Source organism: Garra rufa, chromosome 25 (genome assembly GCF_049309525.1).
Source record: "Garra rufa chromosome 25, GarRuf1.0, whole genome shotgun sequence".
In the NCBI taxonomy this organism is placed as follows: domain Eukaryota; kingdom Metazoa; phylum Chordata; class Actinopteri; order Cypriniformes; family Cyprinidae; genus Garra; species Garra rufa.
Genome location: NC_133385.1, coordinates 19,549,764 through 19,574,420, shown reverse-complemented (window position 1 = coordinate 19,574,420; position 24,657 = coordinate 19,549,764). Strand labels below are relative to the sequence as shown.

At 33.2% G+C, this 24,657-nt stretch overlaps 1 protein-coding gene across 4 annotated transcripts; it reads right to left on the bottom strand.

Annotated features, from left to right (window-relative positions):
- Positions 1-218: 218 nt before the first annotated feature.
- On the bottom strand, positions 219-23,780 carry btbd10a (BTB (POZ) domain containing 10a). Of its 4 annotated transcripts, none has more exons than XM_073832118.1 (9): positions 23,639-23,780; positions 22,241-22,390; positions 9,399-9,610; positions 7,095-7,347; positions 6,903-7,005; positions 4,387-4,507; positions 3,843-4,040; positions 3,458-3,568; positions 219-1,206 (listed from the first exon to the last, which is right to left on the bottom strand). In XM_073832118.1, exons 2-9 carry the CDS (start codon positions 22,339-22,341, stop codon positions 893-895), a joined length of 1,413 nt encoding a protein of 470 aa, XP_073688219.1. In that variant the 5' UTR covers positions 22,342-22,390; positions 23,639-23,780; the 3' UTR covers positions 219-892. The 4 variants fall into 4 exon arrangements, with proteins under 4 accessions (XP_073688219.1, XP_073688220.1, XP_073688217.1 ...); XM_073832119.1 differs by having other exon boundaries at positions 9,399-9,607; XM_073832116.1 differs by lacking the exons at positions 22,241-22,390; positions 23,639-23,780 and adding an exon at positions 13,513-13,921.
- Positions 23,781-24,657: the final 877 nt, after the last annotated feature.

Here is a 24,657-nt window from a genome sequence, read left to right as displayed (position 1 = left end):
TTGTTCTTACAGTAGATTTGATTAAAGAAATGCAGCTTTGATATGCATAACAGACTTTTTTTTACAAAACATTCAGCAATTTTATCAACCCCAAACTTTATATAATGTTTATGTACATACATTTATAAGTATTTACTTAATTTAATTGTGACATTTTCATGACAATACAATGATAGGAAAATGTGCTTAATAGTTACAAAAATACATGTTAAACAGTCTTTATGCAAAATTTCTTTATTTTTAGGTGAAACGATACATCTTCCTTGGATGCACCTATAAAATTCTATGAAAATGATTTACAGCAATTTCTAGATTCAGAACTCAATCTAATAAACCAAGCATGCTGATTTGAACGTTTATTAAAATAACATTTCTCCAGCGGTGCACGAGAGAAACGTCTCTCCTGATGCACCCCACTGCAGCTACAAATACAACAAAATGAAATGTACAGTACAATAAAAACGTGACATCACTTCAGTACTCATTCAGAGGCCATGCATCACAGTGAAGCTCCACAGGTGCTCCGTTACGTCCCATTCACACGTCAAAACCAGAAGGGACTCTCATTTTATCACATTATGTTGCTGTGAGGGTGCTCCAGTGGGTTGTGCTCTGTTTTATTGCCAAGTTAAACAGCACCACAACATAGTACAATCAGATACTAATCAAAGGAGTGATTATCAACTGAGTGTTTAATGAAATAAAAAAAACCTCCTTTGGTTGAGTTCTATGTGGGAAAGAAAGGCAAAGTGTCCAAAGGTCATGTGCTGCCGCAGCGATCGTCTTTGAGACTCTTAAGGCAGGAGAGGACTTGAAAGGCAATGCGGTCTTGGCAGCAGGACTTGGCTGGCCTCTCTCTGCAGTGCTCCAGTGGTGATGTTGTGTGTGAGGGTCAGATTGCCGGGGACGAGGCGTCGGGGTCAGGATCGTAATGGTGACTGGGCTGAGGGTGGTTGGGGAGAATGTCGAGTTCGTCCACCTGAGGCCCGGGGTGCATCACCACGAGCTGGTCCTGAGGGATGTCTGCGGCGGCTGCAGCCAGGTTTGTGATGGACTTGCTTTTCACGCACTGGAAGTCCACGTGTCGGCTTTTGCCTTCCTCTTTTTCCCAGGACATGCGGATGAAGGGCCGTTGAACGTAGTTGTAAATGACCTCAGGACGCCCGCCGGGTCGCTTCTTTACCTTCTCTTTGTAGGTCGGGTACCCTAGGGACAAATGGAAATTCTGTCATTATTTATTCACATTCATGTTGTTCCAAACCTGTATGACTTTTGAATTCCCATCGACTTCCATTGTACTATTTGGCCACACAATGGAAGTCAATAGGAACCAAAACTGTTAGATTACCAACATTCTTCAAAATATCTTCCATTATGAAATGACATTATGGCTGATTATGGTTTATTATTCTTGTAGGGATAGTTCACCAAAAAGCGACAAATCTGTCATTAATTACTTACCCTTTTGTTGTTCCAAAGTCATCCTTTGTTCATCTTCATAACACAAATTAAGATGAAATCCGAGAGCTTTCTGACCCTGTATAAGACCCAGTTGCAACCCAACTGACATTTTCAAGGCCCAGAAAGGTAGTATGGATGTTGTTACAATAGTCCAGGTGACATCAGTGGTTCAACCATAATTTCATGAAGCTACAAGAATACTTTTTGTATGCAAAAAAAAAACAAAAATAGCAACTTTTTCAACCACTTCTATTCTTGCATGTCAGTCTTTGACGCGCGTTAACAAGAGTCATGATTCCTCGATTTAAGTACTTGATTTAAAAAAAAAAAAAACTTTTGATTGCATTTGACCTGTATCGAGTAACCGTCAAAATACCAATGTGACTCTTTCCACGAACGAGAATCCAAAAAACGCACTATTAGACCGTTTTTTCAAGGCTGCATGATATCAAACGCCGTTTCTGCATACTGCTGTGAGTTATGGTTTATTATATCGTTCATCTAGGACCACAACTGATGCAACTTGATGTATGGTTTGTTAGGATAGGACAATATTTGGCAGAGATACAACTATTTGAAAATCAGGAATCTGAGGGTGCAAAAAATCTAAATATTGAGAAAATCACTTTTAAAGTTGTGTAAATGAAGTTACCAAATATCTTCATGAAACATGATCTTTACTTAATATCCTAATGATTTTTGGCATAAAAGAAAGATGTACAATTTTGACCAATACAATGCATTTTTGGCTATTGCTACTTATGACTGGTTTTGTGGTCCAGGATTAGATACACTGCTGCTCAAAGTTTGGGATCAGTGGGATTTTTAATGTTTTTTAGAGATGTTTCTTATGCTCATCAAGGCTGCATTTATTTGATAAAAAAAAAAAAAAACTAATATTGTAAAATGTTATTAACTGTTTTGTGAATGTATGTGAATATATTTCATTCCTGTGATACAAAGCTGAATTTTCAGTATCATTACTCTGGTCTTCAGTGTCACATGATCTTTCAGAAATCGTTCAAATATGCTATTATCAATACTGAAAACAGTTTTGCTGCTTAATATTTTGTGATTGTGTGTATACCTGTGATTTTTTTTTTTTCCTCAGGATTCTTTAACAAATTAAAAGTTGAAAAGAACAGTGTTCATTTAAAATAGAAATCTTTTGTAACAATATAAACTACCATCTAAAAGTCTGGGGTCAGTAAACGTTCATTCATTCATTTTTTTTTGAAAGAAATTAATACTTTTATTCAGCAAGGACGTGATAGCAAAGACTTATATTAGAAACTTAATAAAAAGAATAAATGCTGTTGGTTTTTTTACCTTTTATTAATCAAGCATCCTAAAATATAGAATCACAGGTTCCAAAAAAATATTAAGCAGCACAACTGTTTCCAACATCGATAATAACAGTAATTAATCAGCATATTAGAATGATTTTTGAAGAATCACTGTGACACTAAATACTGAAAATCTTACTGATCCCAAACTTAAGCGGCAGTGTAAATGTATTTTAAGTTATTGTTCTCTTAGGTCTATTTTTAATACCACAAACAAATTTTGATTATTCGATTACTCGATTAATTGCCAGAATAATTGACAGATTACTCGATTACAAAAATAAACGTTAATGACAGCCCTAAACAAGAGTATCATGACGCATATGTATGGTACTGCGTTGTTTCCAAGCAGAAAATGATGCACGCTGTACGTTGTTGAATAAAGTTATTTTTGTTTTCTTTGCACACAAAAAGTATTCTCATATCTTCATTAAATTTTAGTTGAACCACTGTCACATGGACTATGCAGTGTCAGAAAGCTCTCGGATTTCATCAAAAACATCTTAATTTATGTGCCAAAGATCAACAAAGGTCTTACAAGGTTGAAACAACATGAAGGTGAGTAGTTAAAAACAGAATTTAAAATTTTGTGTGAATAAGCTAATTTGACATCAGGTTGATCTGAAAGCAGCCAAGTTAAAGTCTCTTACCTTCAATGCCTAATCGAATCTTCTTCAGTCCTCTCTCCTTCAGAACCGACTTGGCAACATCGCGGTTTTCAATGTATTTGAAAAAGCGGTATAGTTTTGTGCTGTATATAACTGCAAGTCAGACACAAAGACAAAACAAAAATCGTACTTATGTTAGTGTATTGCTATGTGCTCACCCATATTATCATTTACAAGGTCAAAACAAGCTGCATGATTTGAGGTATCATTCCTGTTTGTAGCAATAAGGTGTTCAAAAACCACATGCACACACCACTAATGACCACAATCAATTCTTCGAACCCTCATGAGAAATGACCCATAATGCATTAGCACTGTGATTGACATAAAAAACAGTGTGTAATTGAGGTGCAGGTGAAGTACTGACTCTGTGAGTATTCCTCTCCCATCTGCGGCGGATACTCCTCATCCCAGTCCACCACGTCGTCATCGGTCAGCACCACCACATGACACTCCCTCTCTCCGCTCTGAGCGCTGGCCACCATCAGAGGCAGCACCATCTCCTCCAGATAAAACTCAAACTGCCGCCGAGCACCATCATTAGACAGCTCATGCATGAGTGCACCTGCAGCCGACAGAGCCAGAGCGTCATTCAAATCAGCTCATTCCGATTCGGCAGCTGATTCAATCCAGCCATATCGTGACATATACATGGTTCTTTAAACTAAAAAAGCCATAACGTGAACGCTTGCAATGTAAACAGGTCACGCCAACAGCGTCCAGTGACCCATATCTGACGATCACATCAGATACGGCACTGACCTACTTCTGCTCTCTCGCATTTACCATCCTCAGCCATCCAAAACACGCTGAATACCGTGTAGTTCCGCCATTGCCGCGACAATCAGAGCATTTTCTGGCACCAAAAGACGAATCCGTTTAGGGCATTTGTCATGTTAATGGATACTCACTGAGGTCTCTGCACTTGATGGTGCTGTAGTCGAAGGCGATGCAAAGGTAGTCACATGCCTCTCTCAGCTCCGGGATGGAGATCCCATCAGGGCAGCGGATTATCCCTGATTTGTAGTAATCCTGCCGGTTAAAAGGGAGAGACGCGGAGGAAAAACAAACAGGCGGCCATTACTGAAGCAGCACTTATTCCAAAGAGAAGCAAATGGCTCCGATGCCAGATACACACACACACCCCCTGCTTTTCCTACTCTTCACAAGCACTGATCCATTTAAAGCCAGCCAAACGTGGAAAGAGCTCAGCATACAGACAGCATGAAGACGCTCAACAAAACACTTCACTGAAAAAAAGAGAAAGGTTCAATATGGCTGTTATTTCTGTAGTGCTGTCTAATGTGTGCTGTCCTGATTTTTCCACTGAGCTGAGCCTCACGCTAGAAGCTTAACCCGTTCAATGCCATATTGTTTTAAGTTGTGACAAAAAAACTGTTTCAGATTAAGCACTGTGGTATACAAAATGTAAATTAAAAGAATAATAAATATATAAAATGTAATATTTATGTATACACTTTTTTTCCCTCTAATACATGGCCATATGAAATCCACTTCAAAAAGCATGTCTAGTTAATTGAAATCATGAAATGTACACAATTTAAGAGCAATTTATTAAAAGTTTAACAAAAATATTTTTCATTTTTAAGAAATTTTTTTTTTCTCTAATTCAATTTTATATTTACCAAATTCTGTTCTCTCCATTAATTTTTTTTTTTTTTTTGGATTCCATTTTAATGGTTTCATTAAAACACTAATTAATAGATTTCTATAAAAAAAAACATTGAATTGATTTTATTAAAATATTTATTATTATTTTATTTTTTTTTTTTTCAGAAATACTGTGTTGTGTATTTACGACACAGTTGATTAAAATCATGAAATGTGCGCAATTTATTAAAAGTTTAACTCATTTAAGGCCTTATGAAATGTTTTTTTTCTTTCTCTAATTCAGTTTTATATTTACCAAATTCTGTGTTCTCCATTAATTTTCTGGATTCCATTTGAATGGTTTCATTAAAATACAAATTAATTGATTTTATATATATGAAAAAGATTGAATTGGTTTTATTAAAAATATGTATTATTATTTTATTTATTTATTCAGAAATACTGTGTTGTGTATTTACATTTTTAGCATGTCTAGTTAATTAAAATCAGGAAATGTACACAATTTAAAAGCAATTTTTTTTTAAAGTTTAACAAAAAAAAATGTTAAGGCCTTATGAAATACATTTATTTTTTTCTGTAATTAAGTTTTATATTTACCAAATTCTGTTTTCAATTAATTTTTTGGATTCCATTTTTAATGGTGTCAATAAATCGCTAATTGATTTTATAAAAAATAGATTAAACTGATTTTATAAAAAAATATTATTTTATTTATTTATTCAGAAATACTGTGTGGTGTATTTAGCATGTCTAGTTACTTAAAATCATGAAATGTACACAATTTAAAAGCAATTTATTAAAAGTTTAACAAAAACTTAAATAAATATGAAATAAAAAAAAGTGTCCAATTCAGTTTTATATTTACCAAATTCTGTGTTTTCAATTAATATTTTGGATTCCATTTTTAAAGGTGTCAATAAATCTCTAAATGATTTTATAAAAAATATTATTTTATTTATTTAGAAATACTGTGTTGTGTATATACATTTTAGCATGTCTAGTTAATTGAAATCATGAAAATTCAAAAGAAATGTATTAATTTTTCAAGGTTTTAAGAAATATGTTTATTTTTGTTACTAATTCAGTTTTATATTTACCAAATTCTGTGTCTTCCATGAATTTTCTGAATTCCATTTCAGGTTGCTGTGAAAACCTTTAAGTATCTGTTTGCATATGATAAGACAATAGTTTTTGTAAAAAGAAACTAAAAATCTCATGCAATGACTCTCAGAGCAGTTCTTGAGATTGTATTCATGTACTCATATGTTGAAGCACAGAGGCAAAAAAAAACATGTGCGATTTAGTATGTGCATAATAAACAACATTGCGTGTCTGAATGACCCATCTAAGCATTTTTGGTGAAAATACATTCTTCTCCAGACAACTTCACATTTTCAGTGTATCTTGAAAATGTAAAAATTTCCACATTCATAATATAAAAGCCCTGCAAACCCATTAATCATCCAGGATCCGGGCTATCCTTTTTATTAAACATTAACTGATTTCAAGGTCAGTAATGTGATCAGGCAGGAATAGAAGACAAAACATGATGGCACTGACTCTGAAGATAATAAAGGAAACCATATAAACCAGACAGTGGGGAAAACGTTCTGCTGAGTTGCCATTTTTCTATGTGAAACGCATCTGCAATGGGCTTTAACAAAAGTACACTTTGTGCTGAAGTCATGTGAATTTTGATACTGCAGTCCAATCCGTCACTTAATCAATATGCGGTGCACTAGGCCAAAGAGATATTTAAAACCTCAATAAAGCTTTTAAAGCATTGTGCACTCACCAAAATGGCTCTGAACACGGTGGAGCTGATTCCCTCAGCAACCTCATACTCTCCCTTTTCATTAGGACGCGTGAAGTTGTGTTCCCGTCCAGATCCGAACATCCTTCGAGACAACACCCACCAATTATTTATTAAAACACTGACACGATATGACAAAGCAAATGATTCTGTTGAAGCCATAATGAATCCTACCTGCCGAGCATGGTGTTGGGTTGGGCAGTGAAGATGGATGGGTCGACCACAAAACGGGTGTTGTCCACAATCAGAGTGACTCTCTCGGCAGTCCTCAAACTGCGAGGGCCCTCCTTGACGTTTTCGCACACGTAGATCATGTCGGAGCTGTGGGTTTTGCCATGAGGGTCGCCATAGAACAGGCTGGAGGTGCATGCTTTCTGAGGCCTGGGACTCGTGGAGCGCGATGAGCAGCCTGAATCCCGTTCACGGTCTGAGGAATCAACATGGAAGTTAGACAGGTGTCAAGTGAAGCAAAGTTGCAGCTTGCATATGTAGATGGCTCACACAAAAATTTAAATTCTGTCATTAATAATTGACCCTCATGTTGTATCAAACCAAGACCCTTCGTTCATCTTCGGAACACAAATTAAGATATTTTTGATGAAATCAGAGAGCTTTCTGACCCTCCATAGACGGCAACGCAACCAACAAGTTCAAGCCTCAGAAAGGTTGTAAGGAAAATTGTAAAAATGTGACATCAGTGGCAATTTTACGAAGCTTTGTGAATACTTTGTGTGCGAAGAAAACTAAAATTACACCTTTAGTCAACAATTTCTTCTCTTCTGTGTCAGTCTTCGATGCATATTCACAAAATTATCACAATGCATGTGTGTGATGCTGCTGACGCAGGACCCATTGTTGTATAAAGCTCTCGGATTTCATCAAAAAATTCATAATTTGTGTTCTGAAGATAAATAAAGGTCTTATGGGTTTGGAATGACATGAGGGTGAGTAATTAATGACAGACTACATTTTTGTGTGAACTATCCCTTCAAATAAAATTAGTTACATTCTGTTCTTCTGAACTTTGTTCATCAAGGAATCTCCCAAAAAAAAAAATTCTACAAAAATATTAAGCAGTACAACTATTTTCAACATTAATAATACTACGATTTTTTTATGCATGCCAAATCAGCATATTAGACCGATTTTTGAAAAATGATGTGACACTTTAGACTAAACTGCTAAAAATTCAGCTTTGCCATCACAGGAATAAATTACATTGAAATAGAAAACGGTTATTTTAAAATGTAATAATATTTCACAACATTACTGATTTGATCAAGTACACTGATCAGAAACATCGAAAAAGTCTGACTGACCATAAACCTTTTTATAAATAAATAAATATTTTATTATTATACATATAATACAATAACTGCATATATAATAAATGTTATCTGTAAAGAATTCATGATAGTAATTTAATATGTATTATATCATGCTATATAATTATATAAATACAACTAATTAATATACACTACCAGTCAAAAGGTTTTGAACAGTAAGACTTTTAATGTTTTAATGCTTAAAGTCTTTTCTACTCACCAAGCCTGCATTTATTTGATCCAAAGTACAGCAAAAACAGTACAATTTTGAAATATTTTTCCAGTTTAAAATAACTGATTTCTATTTGAATACATTTTAAAATGTAATGTTATACATATTCCTATAATATTGTAATATTCCTGTTCAAAGCTGAATTTTAGCATCATTATTACAGTCTTCAGTGTCACATGATCCTTCAAAAAATCATTCTAATATGCTGATTTGCTGCTTAAAAAACATTACTATTATTTTGTTGAAAACAGCTGAGTATATTTTTTCAGGTTTCTTTAATGAATAGAAAGTTCAGATGAACAGCATTTACCTAAAATAGAAATCTTTTGTAACTTTATAAATGTCTTTATTATCACCTTTAATTTAAAGCATCCTTGCTGAATAAAATTATGAATTAATATAACTTCTTTCCCCCCCAAAAAAAGATACTGACTCCAAGCTTTCGAATGGTATGGTGTATGTTACAAAAACTTTTTAATTCAGATTAATGCTGATCTTTGTATCTTTCCATTCATCAAAGAATAAAAAAAAAGTACTTAACTGTTTTAAATAATAATAATATTAATAAATGTTTCTTGAACAGCAAATCAGCATATTAGAATGATTTCTGAAGGATCATGTGACTAGAGCAATGATGCTAAAAATTTTGCTTTGATCACAGGAATAAATTACATTTTAAAATATATTCAAATAGAAAAGAGTTATTATAAATGTCACTGTTTTTGCTATTATACTTTGGATCAAATAAATGCAGGCTTGGTGAGCAAAAAAGACTTAAAAAAAAAAAAACATTAAAAATCTTACTGTTCAAAACCTCTTGACTGGTAGTGTATGATTAATATTAAAATAATATATGTGAGATGTATATTAAAAGACTTGAGAGAATTTTAAATGATACAGAGTGAGCAACCCAAACCTTACCGCTGAGGTGCTGGCGTATGGGTGAGGTGACGTTCCTGATGCAGGGGGTCAGCTGTCCTTCACCTCTCTCGTGTGAAGAATCCCTGGAGCGATCGCCAGAGCGCCGTCTCTCCCTAGAATGATCCAGTGTTCCTCCTCCTCCTCCGCTGGCTCCATGCAGGCTCATTGTCACCAGCTCACCCTCCAGCTGAGCTCCACACGGCTGACCACTGCTGGGAAAAGCCAACACACAGTCAGACACACACGTGAGCATTCGACTAGTGAGGGAGGGCTGGTCAGAGTGCATCCCCGCAACGTGAGGAACTCGCAGAGCGCCTACAATAAACTTACATGAACTCAGGGCTCTAAAAGAGATGCTGAGTGCAGGAAGTGTGATGACAGCAAAGCGCAATTTCTCACTGTTTCCTGCAAACCCGCTGCAGGGAACAAAAGGACAGCAGCGCAGGTTCACTTTACAGCCTTATCTGTCAACAAGCCTCTGTATTGACCCGTGTAATCACAGATGATTCATTCTCATTTGTTTTTATTTTTATGTGCTGCGCCTGTGAGAAAAAGTGACTGGGGTTTAATTTTAACCTAATCCTTTCATGCGAAGGCCTATATTAAAAATTCAATACTTCTTATAATTTAATTTAGAAATCCAGGACAAAAAAAAAATCTGAAATAAACCCAGAGAGAGAAATAATAATATTCATGAAACTAGCCCTGTTTTTTTTTTTTTTTTTTTTTTGTATTTAGAACATAAATTGTGCTGACAAAAAGCATTTTTAGTAATATAATTGAATTTTATTGAATCATTTATTTTATTTTAATTTGTTAAAGTTTTAGTTAGTCATTTTTATATATTTTTATTATAGCTTTTTTATATTTCTGTATGTTTTTTTTTTATTATCTTTCATTTTAGTTTTAATTAAAAACTTTAATCTAAATGAAAATGAGAAATGTTCCCTTGAACTTAAATAAGTTTAAGGTTTTTTAACATTTAAAGTAACAAACTACTTCCAGTTTTAATTACCTATAACAACCCTGATAGTAATAATAATAAATATATAAAGCTACAAAATAAAAATAAATCCTTTTTAAACCCAGACATCATTTAAAGCCTCCAGACTGCCTATGCCCAGACCAGGTGCTGTTCATTTTTTCTTCATTCCCCAGGGGGGCTGAAACAGGATCATTACAAAACAGACGCCCTTGAAGCAAGGAGACTGGAGTGCAGCATAGACCAAAGCAGAAAACACAGTTAAAAACTCTGTCTTTGTGGTCTTCATATGGAGCCAGTACAGCTTTTTCTTCCCAATGCAGTGAAAAAACATAAAGGGTCCATCGAAGCGTGCACAGGCAGAATATTCTGTTTGAATAAATGATGAATAGGCTGGAAATAGGGCTTGTTTTATCCCGGCGAAAGTGCCGCCCAATATGGACCCCTCGATTTATTTCGACTCTCATGACTGCACCAGCCAAAAAGCTTTGTGACCCCATTAACCAACCAGAGCGTGACCAGAGCCCACGGCAATGCCATACTCAATAGCAGCTACAAATTCAATAAGTTGTGCTGCATCTGTTTTGTTACGAGTTTTACCACCTGATGCAGAGTTTTACACAGGGAAACCTAAAACTTCTTTGCAAGTGAAAAAATGGAATGGAGGGCAAAGACTATTGTGAACTTTACAGTCCCTATCAGACATAGATTTGCCTTTTTTACAGATACTAACACTTTACTATTTAATCTAGAAATTTCCGACAGATGGCACCCGGTGGTGGGTCTCTAAGGAGTCATTACATGCTGTGTGTTTGATAGGAAACAAAGGTGTTGACAGATTAAGTCATTTGTTTTATGTATTGTTTGCATAATTATTGATAACCATTTAATCTCAAATAAAAAATAAAGAGAGACTTTTTATGATTAACAGTTTACAAAACAATGCTTAAAATAATTTACTAGATTAAATAGTTTAAATAATATGCAATCAATTTATAAAAATCATTAAAAAACATTATTAATACTAATATTGGAACAATTTTAAATAATATATAAAATAAACTCTAAATGTTATTTCATTATTTAAAAAAAATTAAATAAATAATTACAATAAAACAACTTATAATACAACATAGTATATAAAATCACGGCTTAAATAATATTAAGAATAATAGATATTATTATTATAGAATCAATCAAATCATAAAATGATAATTGCAGAATATTATTTATACTAATACTGGAACAATTGAAAATTATATATAATATATAAAAATAAACATAATAAAATAAATAATTGAAATAAAATAACTTAATACAAATGTAGAATATAAAATAATATAATGGCTTGAATAATATTAAGAATAATAGTTATTATTACTATCCTTATTATAGTATAAATTAAACCATAAAATGATAATTACAAAATATTATTAATACTAACATTGGAACAATTTAAAATTATATATAATATATAAAAAACACTAAATATTATTTCATTGTGTAAAACATAAAAACATAAACAACTTATAATACAATGTAGCATATAAAATACTACAACAGCTTAAATAATAATAAGAATAATAATTATTATTACTATAATAATAATATGTATTATTATTATTATTATAGTATTAATTAAATCATAAAAATAATGACATATTATTAATACTAATATTGAAACAATTAAAATGTATATATAATAAATAAAATATACTCTAAATTTAATTTCATTATGAAATAAATAAATAAAACGACTTATAATACAACGTAGTATATAAAATAATAGAATGGCTTAACCATAAAATTAAACCATAAAAATGATAACTACAAAATATTATTATTGATTTTTTTTATTATATATATATATATATATATATATATATATATATATATATACACTCTAAAGGTTATTTAATTGTGTAAAACATAATAAATAATTAAAATAAAACAACTTATAATACAATAATATTAAGAATAATTAGTAGTAGTTTATTATTACTACTAGTATTATTGCTATTATTATTATTAATTATTATTTATGATAGTTATAATTATTACGATTGCAAAATATTATACTAATATTTACATAATATAAAATTATAAACAATAGTAAATTATTTTAGATATAAACTACCTAATGTTTTATTGCTATACTTTAAATATTATTTAATTTTGTAAAACAGAATGATTAGCATTAAAACAACTAAATATAATGCAATGCAGTATGTTGCATAATAGTGTAAAACAAAATAAATTGTTAAAATAATGGTACTGAATATTTTTACAGAACTTTAAAATACACAAAAATAATCTGTCTCAGTTGTTAAAAAAAAAAAACTATGCAAACCTATGTATTAACACTTCTCGGCCACTTCCTCGCTCTTGCTCTGATTGATATTTTAGCTGCCAAACATCCCAGCCATAAATGCAATGTGAAACCTGAACTTCAGCTGCAGCCTTTAAGTACCATCTGAGCAGTCTGATGACTCCCTAAGCAGCTCACAGAAATTCATTCAGCACGCAGGACGGCCTCATTCAGCTTCCCAGTACAGATCATTTCCCAGATCCACTGCCAATCACATGCACGACTCCTATGTAATTACAAGTCAAGATCATGTTTTGCTTCTCTATTGCATCAGCCCAGAAATGTGCCAGGCAGAAGTAGCCCACAACGAACTGAAATGATGGCATGTCTGTGGTGTCTCCGGACCCCTCAGGGGACAAGATCAGACTCTTGACAAGACAAGCTGCTTGAAGCTCTGTTCTGCATGTCAATCATCACGACTAGACAAAAAGACAAGTGCATTTTTAACTTGACTTTCGTTCTAAGTAACTATAAGGGCGCACAATCCGTTCTGTTACTTACAGAGAAAGTAGCATCAATAATTCAGTAGACTGCTGACACTGCTCCTCTAATGTTAAACAGCAAGACAATGCGTCCCTCAAGCGCACTGCCTGCAGATACGCGTTCAAATGACGCATACAACTCATTTCTAAACGATAGAATATTTAATGAGTAAACTGCATCGGTAATAAAACTTATTAAGCGTTTTCTTATATCTTCAGGACTTTCTCAAGCAAAACACCCTTCTTCAAGACTCATTCACACAGTGAAGCGCGTGTACGTACCCGCCTGTCTTTAAAACAAAGCAGCAGGGCAGCAGCTGATGAATGAACGCACAAAGGACGCGCGCTCCTTCGCACAACGAGGGCTTGCCAGGCGACTTAGCAGCATCCTCGGGCATTACTTTCAAACTTCAGCATAATGCGAGCACTCCGGTGTAACTTGTTCGCTGCGAACACAGCCTCCGAATGCTGACGTTTGGGAAGAAAGGACGCCCTCAGGTAGCATCGGCGCGACGCACTGTAGAACTGTAGCATAGTAACCTGACGGAGACGCGCGCCCGAGCATGAATGGCTGGCCGCTTTTTCCGCTAAGTGGCACGCGGAGGCTGCCTTGATGACGTAGGCCGACCCTCATAACATCTCCTGATACTGTAGATTCGCTCATGCACGATAACACAATAGGCTGATGAAAGAGACGGCGTGATGGGAAGCAGCGCGGCAGTCATGCCGGTGGAAAAATGAACTCGCTGAACCTCCCCGCAACCGCACAAAGCGTTATACAAGACTTCTTAGAATGACCTTCTATTCTGAATGTAGTACAAAGCTAATTTACAGGTGAAGAAAAATCTGCTGTGAATTGAAATCAATCGCTGTATTTGTTTGACATCAGCGTAGCCTATCACGTATAACCTTTACCTATCCTTGACAATAAAAGGTGTGCTTGTGACGGACTATATTTATATATATGATATGAAATAAAATAATACAATTATGAAAATAATGCTTTAATTAAAAAAAACTGTGTTTTTTACCTTTTCTTTCATTTATGAACAAAAGCTTTTATGGCCATTGTGTCTGACTACACACTGACAAGATGTTAATTTCTCAACGGCCAGCAGGTGGCGCTGACACACAAAGGCGAACAAGTTGTACATTTATGGAGGACCAAACATGACGATAGATAGATAGATAGATAGATAGATAGATAGATAGATAGATAGATAGATAGATAGATAGATAGATAGATAGATAGATAGATAGATAGATAGATAGATAGATAGATAGATAGATAGATAGATAGATAGATAGATAGATAGATAGATAGATAGATAGATAGATAGATCTATTTATTTGTATATTTATTTATACCCATATTTATTTCCATTTATCTATCTTATATTTATTTATTTGTATATTTATTTATTCCCGTTTATATTTATTTCCAGATTTATTTATTTATTTGTTTTAGATAGATAATAAATAAAGGAAATACTTTTATGAAACAAATATATTTCATTTGTAGTAAAATTGAAACCTTTTATTAACCTTATTTATTATTTTATGCATTTATTTATACATTTATTTTTTACATTTATTTAGTTACTCTTTAATTTATTTTTAAAATTCTTGGTAACACTTTACAATAAGGTTCATTAGTTAAACATTAGTTAATGTATTAACTAACATGAACTAACCATGAGCAATACATTAGTTACTGTATTTACTAATCTTCATTAACGTTAGTTAACGGAAATACAGTTGTTCATTGTTTGTTCATATTAGTTCACATTGCATTAACTAATGTTAACAAAGTTTTAATAATGTATTAGTAAATGTTGAAATTAACATTAACAAAGATTAATAAATGCTGTATAAGTGCAGTTCATTATTAGTTCATGTTAACTAATGTGGTTAACTAATGTTAACTAATGAACCTTATTGTAAAGTGTTACCAAATTCTTTTATATAAATTTAGGCATTCATTTTTGTTTATTTTTATGCTTTTATTTATTTTAAGATTTCCCATGTGTCTTTTTTCCAGATTTATTTATTCGTTGATAGATAGATAGATAGATAGATAGATAGATAGATAGATAGATAGATAGATAGATAGATAGATAGATAGATAGATAGATAGATAGATAGATAGATAGATAGATAGTAATAAATTATTTGATAAAACAAATATAATTAATTTGTAGTAAAATTTAATCATTTTTAATTTATTTTTATTTAATCTTTTTTTCTTCTTTTTCTTATTTATTATTTTCTGTATTTACTTTTATTCTTAACTTTTTCCACATTTATTACTTAATGAATGTTTTACATTATTTTATATTACTTTTTTACACATTCATTTATTAATATTATGTTTATTGACTTTTTTAAATCAATTCATTTCCATGTGTATTTATTTCCAGATTTAGTTTATATATTTATTTATTATTCATTTATTTATTTTTACTTCTTCATGTGCAACATGGAAATGAGGGAGGCGGTCCTAGCGAAGCTTTGGTGAATCATTGGTTAAAAGTACATAAGTGTCAATAGTCAGCTCTAACTAAGCTGGGGGGTAAATTGTACATTCACGGTGTGTTCACACGGGGCGTCAGCGTCAACGCTTCCCATTGACTTTGAATGGGTGACGTCCAGCGTTGCCGAAAAGAATTGTGGATCCGTCGGCGGCGCTTCACTGGCGTTGCTCGTGGTAGAAGTTGAAAAATTCTCAACTTCTGCCGCAAGCAACGCCAGTGAAGCGCCGCCGACGGAAGCGTCAGCCAATCATGATCGCTCTATGCAAATACAGTAGCCAGGCGGCAGCCAATCACGTTCATCCTGTTCAAGAGCAGCAAACTGTCTAATTTCATTGGCTGACGCTGCTATGACCAGGGCGTCAGTGCCAAACTTCAGCCACGCCTTCCGTCAAGCGTTGACGCTGACGCCCCGTGTGAACACACCGTCAGATGCTCATAAGTGGCCTTGTGATGTGGCCATATATAATTTGAAAGCTGGGGTGTGTGGGATAGAAGTACAGTGATGAAAACGTTCAGCTGATGAAATTCAACATTTAAAACTTGCTTCAGTGCTTTTTCAATACCCCGTCACTGAACATTTGCGTGTATTGTAACTGTAAAAAAAAAAAAAATTTCTGCAATATTAATCTATGTATATCAATGTATGTCAATGCAATTGATATGCATTGAAATGACCAAGATTACCATGTCAAACAGTGCTGATCAACAAAACATTACTGCAGGGTTTCTGCAGATATGAACAAGTGAAATTTAAGACTTTTTAAGACCTTTTTAATACCACCCTATATGAAATTTAAGACCGAAACCTGTAATGGAAATAGATATTATATTACATGCATATATGTAATATTTAATGTGTTTAATGTAAAAAAGTAAACACAATTTCATGGCTGTCATAAATTAAATTTATTACTACGATATACAGTGAACTTTTCATATCAGCAGATACTATTCCACACAAAATATCCCCATAAAAGTACCACTAGAAATATCTGATGTAAAAAAAAATTCTGAAGCAAAATTTTCATCAGTGCTCTATTAGCTTTTACATCTTAAATCTGCATATTCGATTTACCTTTATAAAGGCCTTTTTTTTTACTTTTGAAATGTATGCATTACCTTTGAAATTTATTTTATGAATTTATCAATAAATTCTAAATGGCTGTTAGCAGTGAGATTACATAATTTACACAGCAAAATTACAAGTGAGATTAATGTTTTAAATACATTTATTGATTTATAAATATATACATTAGAAATGTTGTGGAGGCATACTTTTAAACACCCTAAACTACCAGCAGGTGGCGGTAAGTCACTTCATGAGCGAGTTATTTCAACTGATTCGATCAAAACGCTGAATTATAGCAAAACGTTGCTAGGAGAATGCTTCTGCTAATGTTGCATATTGTCTAATATGTAAGTAACTACTTGACTAACTACTTTTTTATTGAGCTAAAATTAATGTAACATTTGTAATTGTGAGAATTTTCAGCAAAAAGCTCACTTGGTATATTACTGAACTATATCATGTTATAAATAAACTATACATTTGAAATTTTTACCTCAGTGTGTTTCTTTAGAGTGTTGTTACATTCATTTGTTTTAAAGTATGTCACAAATAGACCAGAAATACACTATCCATTATCAATTTCTGTTTACGTTGAATGTATTAAAATATGAATCTTTCTTGCCTTTCGATGCTTCGCTAGTTGTTTTTGTCACTTCAGTTTTAATCAGGCGGTTTGTTCGGTCGGGCAAGTAAAAAAAAAACATTTTAAAAGTATCTCGAAGGCTGGCGGTCAGCTAGCTCGACCTATATTTATTATTATTATTGACAACATTATATACAGAAAAAGGTAGTTTGACCTGTATTCTGCTACTGCAATTCTGTCTGAAGACGCAGTAACTTCCACAGAGGGAGAAAAAAGATCTACAGTTGTTAGCAACTGGCCTTAGTCAAGCCCTATATTCAGTTTTTTCAAGCTAAGTATCGCTAAACTTGGACTTCCCCATAGCTAAAAAGTTAGATCCATTTTACTTCTGCGGTTCAATCTGAGAGAGACTCGCGCCAATAACAGAAAGCTGATTGGCTATTGCATGTTGGTCTCATTTGTAGTTTAAATACAGCAAATTATATTTGGAATAGTGAAATAAAGAACTACAACACCACGGAAACAACAAAAAGAGAATTTAAATGAGCTTTAGAAGTAGCGTTACATGGACATCGGAAAAATAAGACCTGTGTAAAATTATTTAAGACCTAGAACAGCGAATTTAAGACTTTTTAAGGCCTAAAATTTTGATTTTTAAATTTTAGACTTTTTAAGACTTTTTAAGACCCCGCGGAAACCCTGTACTGGTTACAGTTAATCGCAGTAATTTTTGTATACTAATAGACTATAAACAGACTTTCATGATACAAGCACAGCAGATATGTAATCATCTTCCATCATAATGCAAAGTTCCCTATCCACCTTATTTTTCCCATAAGAGCAGGCATGGCCATTTGTAAATTTTATGGGTCTGGCTTTCAGTCTCATCCGCGTCCAGCTATTTTTAGCAGTACAAAACAGCTTGCTGCTTGATATTGCACATCGGTGTGTTTTACCATATTATTTTAATATTTAATTATCTTAATTATGAACACTGGTTTGTAGTGCAGACAGTTTCACCATTTATTGCACGTTGTTATCCTTCTCATTATTTCCCTATAGCGCCTAATAAACCAGACGTCTACTTCCACGTTGAGGAATAAGGTGGATAGAAATCAGTATACACACAGAAACAAGCAGCATGATGCACAAAATCATATTAAAGCTGCAAGCAGCGATGAACGGGCCCTCGCCATCTGCGCAGTCGCTATCCCAATGGCATCAGGAAAACGGTGCCCAGTTGGCACATGCATTCACAGTAACCCTCTGCCAGTTTGGATTTTTCTTGCTTGTTATTATTAGCTATACTTCTACAATATATCATTTTGCACACTACTAAATGCTCCTAAAACACCATGATATAAAACTTTTATGCATAGCTTCTGCACTTTGAGCATGTATTTTTTTCTTTTTGTTTTAAGGGCATTTTACGATGATGAAGAATATTTACCTTTACACCTTTCATTGCTACATAAGATAAAAAAGAAGTTGTATTTATGCAGGACTGCTTTATCTAATCCAAACATTAATATAATGTATCTCATAACCTTGTACTTTAGTTACATCTGATCAAATGCACAAGACTGCCTGAAATGTTATGAACAGCAGCTATGGTAATTATTCTCCTTTTGATTTTCTATTTGTACCTCAGGATACCAATTCTGAGCTAACTTGATATTACTCGAGCACCAGTTTAAATCTAGCCTTTTAGAAAGATCTTTGATGAATCCAACACATTTGAAGATATAAACCTAACCCCTGCAAGGTCTTCAGATAATGCCAACTGTGAACCATAATATAAAACTGCTACATTTTCCCTATATTCTGATGACAATGATAAGAACATGTAATTCATGATGATAACAAAATGTTATTATTGCTTGCATTACATCCACCATTTCTGCTTAAATGTCATCATTACCTATCTGTACAATTTGTGTGTGGATATTGCTTTGCTGGTGACTCCTGTTATAAGACATCACTCTTAAGCGCTACATACCTAAGAATCAATTAGGAAAACGGTGCCCAGATGGCACATGCATTCACAGTAACCCTCTGCCAGTTTGGATTTAAAGTTTACAGAATTGAAAGGGTTACATTTTAAAATCAACACACAGACACATACACACAATATATAAAATTTTGCCATCCAGTTTCATTTGTTAACATTAACTATATTAGTTAACATGAACAATAATTAAATAGCATTTATTAATGTTAATTAATATTAAGCTAAAATAAGTATTCATACATTATTAAAATGTAAATTTGTATCTTTTATCATTAGTTTATGTACTGTGAATTAACATGAACATACAAACATTTTTAACAAAAAAAAAATAAATAAATAAAAAAATAAATAAAAAAATAAATAAATAAATATATATATATATATATATATATATATATATATATATATATATATATATATATATATATAAAACTCATCTTAAAATGGTATATTTTCAGATGTTTTGAACATATAACAGCAAAGTTTGTTTTGTTGTCAAAGTTTGTCTTGAAATTGTTAATTATAATTTTATATTCAATAAATAACACTATGAAAATAAATATCTATCAATATAGATAAAACACTTATGCTAAAAAGTATTTTTCTTAATCTTTTGCTATGTGACTGCATAGGAGAAGTTCATGGTACAGTTCAGTAAAAAAAAAAACTGCAAAATACAAACAATGAAAGAGTTAGTGACCCTTTATATTTTCTCAAAGATCAGACTGTCAAAGATCAGACATATTTATGGAGATTACACTACATCATTGTGCATTTCTTCCTCAAAGATGGTCTGCAAGACAGCATGTGTCATGGCTCTCTCACCCTCCCTCCCTTTCACCCGTCCCCCCTACACTCACTCTGACACTCAACGCACACACATACTTAGAGGCAGGCAGAGTGAGAGGAGATTTCTGATTTCTTTTTTAAATTTTCTTTAATTCATAGAAGCCTGCATACTTGTGAAAATAACAGCGTTTGCTCAGAGTGACTAGTTCTCTATGTGAAAAAAAGTTTTAAAGAGTTTGGATGCTGCACTTTAAAGATATTAAAAAAAATATGGTTATCTTTTTTACTATCACTTTAAAAAATCACCACATCAACACCGTTCAAGATATCCCAAATCCGCCCGCAATTTAGCATCTTCAGAACCAGAATATTCTCTTCATGTTAAAAAAGTTTGGTGTGAACAGTTGGTTGCTCTTATGAGCAGTATGAATTTGTTTACAGCCTGATTTTTCCAAAAATCCACATTTAAAAATAGCCAGCTTCCTGTTGGTCGTAGCTAATGAGTTTAATTTAGGAAAAACTAACCCCCAACTTTTGTCAAAAGATGGCGCTACAGAGTGCCTGCTCCACACCCATTTATGGCCTTTTGCCAGTGTCTAACTATCATTAATATTGATGTGTGTGTTGAGTTTCATGAAATTCTAAGCATGTTATCTGCCTCGAAAAGACAGGAACCTAATTTTAAAGTTTGACACGTTGCCATGGCAACAGCATTTGATTTATCATCGGCCGTGTTTTGACATTATTTTGATGAAGTTTGAAGAAAATCGAGTAAAATTAAGAGGCTGATTTCACAGCATTTTGAAAATGACACACTTCCTGCTGCCAGTTGGCGGCTCTATAACTTTGACTCAAAATAGTCACTTTATGTAATCGGCATCATAAAACGAACAAACTGGTGAAGTTTAATCAGAATCAGGCAATGTGTGCAACAGTTATTAGACACTTCCTGTTTCTCATTTCTTGCCATAACTTTGTCGCCTTGCCACGGCCAAACCGTTCGAGATATCAAAAATCCCCTCGCAATTTCGCATCCCCAATGTCTTGAGATCATGCTGACCGAGTTTGGTGACAATCCCATGGAAATCCTGGGAGGAGTATTTCAAATTCCAGAGCATGCACTTTTTAGACTGCCCTAAATATCTCACTTTCTGTTGGGTGAAGCCGAAGACATAGAGTACAAAAGTTGATTGGCTCAGTGAGATCTATATGTGTACCGAGTTTCATATGAATACGTGCAAGTATGTGTGCGCAGTACATCAAGATTTTTGACTGTGTTCCAGGGGGCCCTAATAAGAACCCTTAGAAGAACAATAGGGCCTTCGCCCTTTTGGGCTCGGGCCCTAAAAATATAAACTAGGGCTAGGTCATGACACACATTTCATGAATTAATTAAAGTTTTAGGTACATACTGTATTTGTACATAACATTTTTGTAAAGAAACAATTTCTCTAGAATTGCGGGAAACTTCACAGGAAACACTGTCAATTGCTACATAACTATAAAATGTATAAATGTATAAAAACATTGAAATTGCACATATAGAAGTTTTTATATATACTTTTAAATAACATAACTATATATAAGTTGTTGTTAAAATTTAAACATTCAAATGGTGTAAGCCATTAAAACAAAGCACACATTTTGAAAACAAGCATTAAAACAAAGCACAAATCTTATGCAATTATTGACTGGAAGGTGCACTGAAAATTATGTTGGTAAAGTCTTGTCCACTCAATAAAAAAATTTCAGAATCTAATAATCTATCTTTTTAAGATTTTTTTTTTCAGTTACTCAAAATGAAGATTGATTAAAGCTGATAAATCAGCATCATCAACTCAAACCCATATATAAACTATATAAATGATGAGTTTAGGATTTGGAGTGAACTGCAATTAATTTAACTGTAAAAGAAATTTCACTTCTTCAATTTGAAATGTGCAGTGTTCATGCAGGTACAGAAAATGCATGCAGCAGGTGGACACTCCTATGACTGGGAAATCTCCGTTTTTATCCAGTCTTACCTTAAGTGTCTGCAGACTATCCTAGACCGACACGTCGTCCTTTGATCCCAATTTTCTGAATCGCTAGAGTGGCTGTCATAAGAGATGGAACGCCCTGCCATCTCAAGAGAGTTGATATTACTGGACTTATACGCCTTCAGCTCTCATATCCTGGCAGAGCAAAAAGAATTGAAACAATGTTTTCATTCCATCCACTGCCAAAACTTGCTAGGATGCTTTTCATTTATTATTTCACTCTGTCCAACTGCATAATATTATGCAAGATGTTATGTGCAAAAATAACTTTTAACTGTGGTTTGATTAAAAATGCAAATGACATTTCATAATAACGGTCATAAATCATTAACAAACAATACATAATGCATAACAGATCATAGATAATATATTAGCAACACATAGCACGAAATATATTCATTATATTTAATATAAAATTAAATGCTTACAAATGTCAATAAACTTTCAATTCAATTGGTCAGGCAGTGTTCAAAAACCTTTAGATGATTTTAACAGAAATTCTATACAACGATTACAAGTTTGTTTGTTAATGTGCTTTTAAATGCTAACAAATGTCATTAAACATCAGTTTACATATTACCCAACGGTCTTTTTACTTTACAAATGATGTGAAAAAAATTACCTTTATTAGTCACTTTAAGTACTTCACAAACTATTCATGTTAGCATATTATTAATCACATATTTGGTCTTCTTTGTAGATTTCTGCTACAGTATTTTCACATCTTAAGAAATCATTTATTAATTATTTGTTTATTTTTGCAGCACCCAATCTAATGATCATATGAATTAACCGTTTAATGACAATTGTAAGCATTTTACATAAAATAATTATCTGTTAATCATTAGGTAATGTTTAATACGTTTAGTAGTAAACATTAACAAGCACATTATCTCATGTTTTCAGCTATTTGAATATTAACTAATGATCCGTTAAGCATTATCTAATGTTTGTTAACGTTAATGATTTATTAATTAAAGTTATTATAAAGTGCTGCCAAAATTGAATTATCACACACATTGGATATAGCGTAATGTTGACAAGAATTCTACTTGTTGTACTGGAATGTTTTTCTAATGGACAGTTACAATTGGACTTTTTTTTTTCTTTACTATTCTATATATAAATAATGTTATTGTTTCCAAGTCATATGTTCCTTCTGGTTCCGATTACGAAATGCTATTACTAACGTTAGCAGTACAATTTCACAAGCGTTCGTTTAACTATTTGCTGAGCTAGTATCAAATGTTGTTTCCAAAAAGCCTACAAAACAATGAAGTAACGTTAACTCCAACCTAGGTAACCTGATAAACTAAGCTATCTAGTTAGCTTATTAGTTAGCGTTTAAAAGTGACCGCTAAACAAACACACACAGTCTCTCACCTCTCTCTCTGCTTGAAGCAGTTTCTCCACGAGGTGTACGCTTGAACTTTCTGATAGAAATTATTAGCTATCATGAATATTCCTTCGATTGTTCTTCGCCATTCACGACGGGATACACTGTTGACAGATATTAGGATGCTACATGGCTAAGCAAGGAGATAAGTTAACTAAGCCGAATATCGCGAGAACACATGGGACGTCGCCATAGAAACCACCTTGCGTAACTATGTACAATCAGCTGTGCGCGAACACGCTGCTTTTGAAATATTTACATTGCTGCCAGTGCCATAAAAGGCGCGATACAAAAATAGAATGCAGAGATGTATTGAAATAATACACAAATACAATAAAAACAGAAGTAGAAATTAAGTTAAAGAACGTTAAAGAAAGTAAGGAACGTGTGAGACATTAACACAACACCGAACAGTGTTTTTTAAAAAATGTTTATTTCATATTGTCATCACAAATAGAAGACACTCAAAAATGACTTTCTCTATTTTTTGTTAAGAAACATTTGGTCCGACTGCTCGTTTACTTTCTTTCTAGGTTCAGTTAATATATCTACCCTATATTAACGAATAAATAGGCCTACATATAGATGAGCTTTGAGCTGTCACGGCTTAGCCGCTAAAAAATGATGGAAACTACGTAAAAATATAAATAAATTATGTATAGAAAAAAATAAATATTGCTAATACAATTTTTAAAGGTTGAACAGAATGGCTTGACTTCAGTCCCTGAGTTCACATCAATCAAATTCAGTTTTACGATGGGTTCATAAGTCTTTCCAAAACGGCAATGATATCCTCAGCTTCCCTTGTATTTAGATCCTTCAATTTGGGAATAATATCTGAAGCAAGTCCTGTTTTGTCTCCCTTTTTATTTGAGGCCGTGTGGATTTCCCGCAGTTTCATCTGAAGCCAGTCTTGCCTCAGTTCCACATGTTTATGCACCCCGAGGTTGTGCATAAGCTGGACTTCATTGATAGCCCTTTTGCTGTTTGATGAGAAAATAAGATT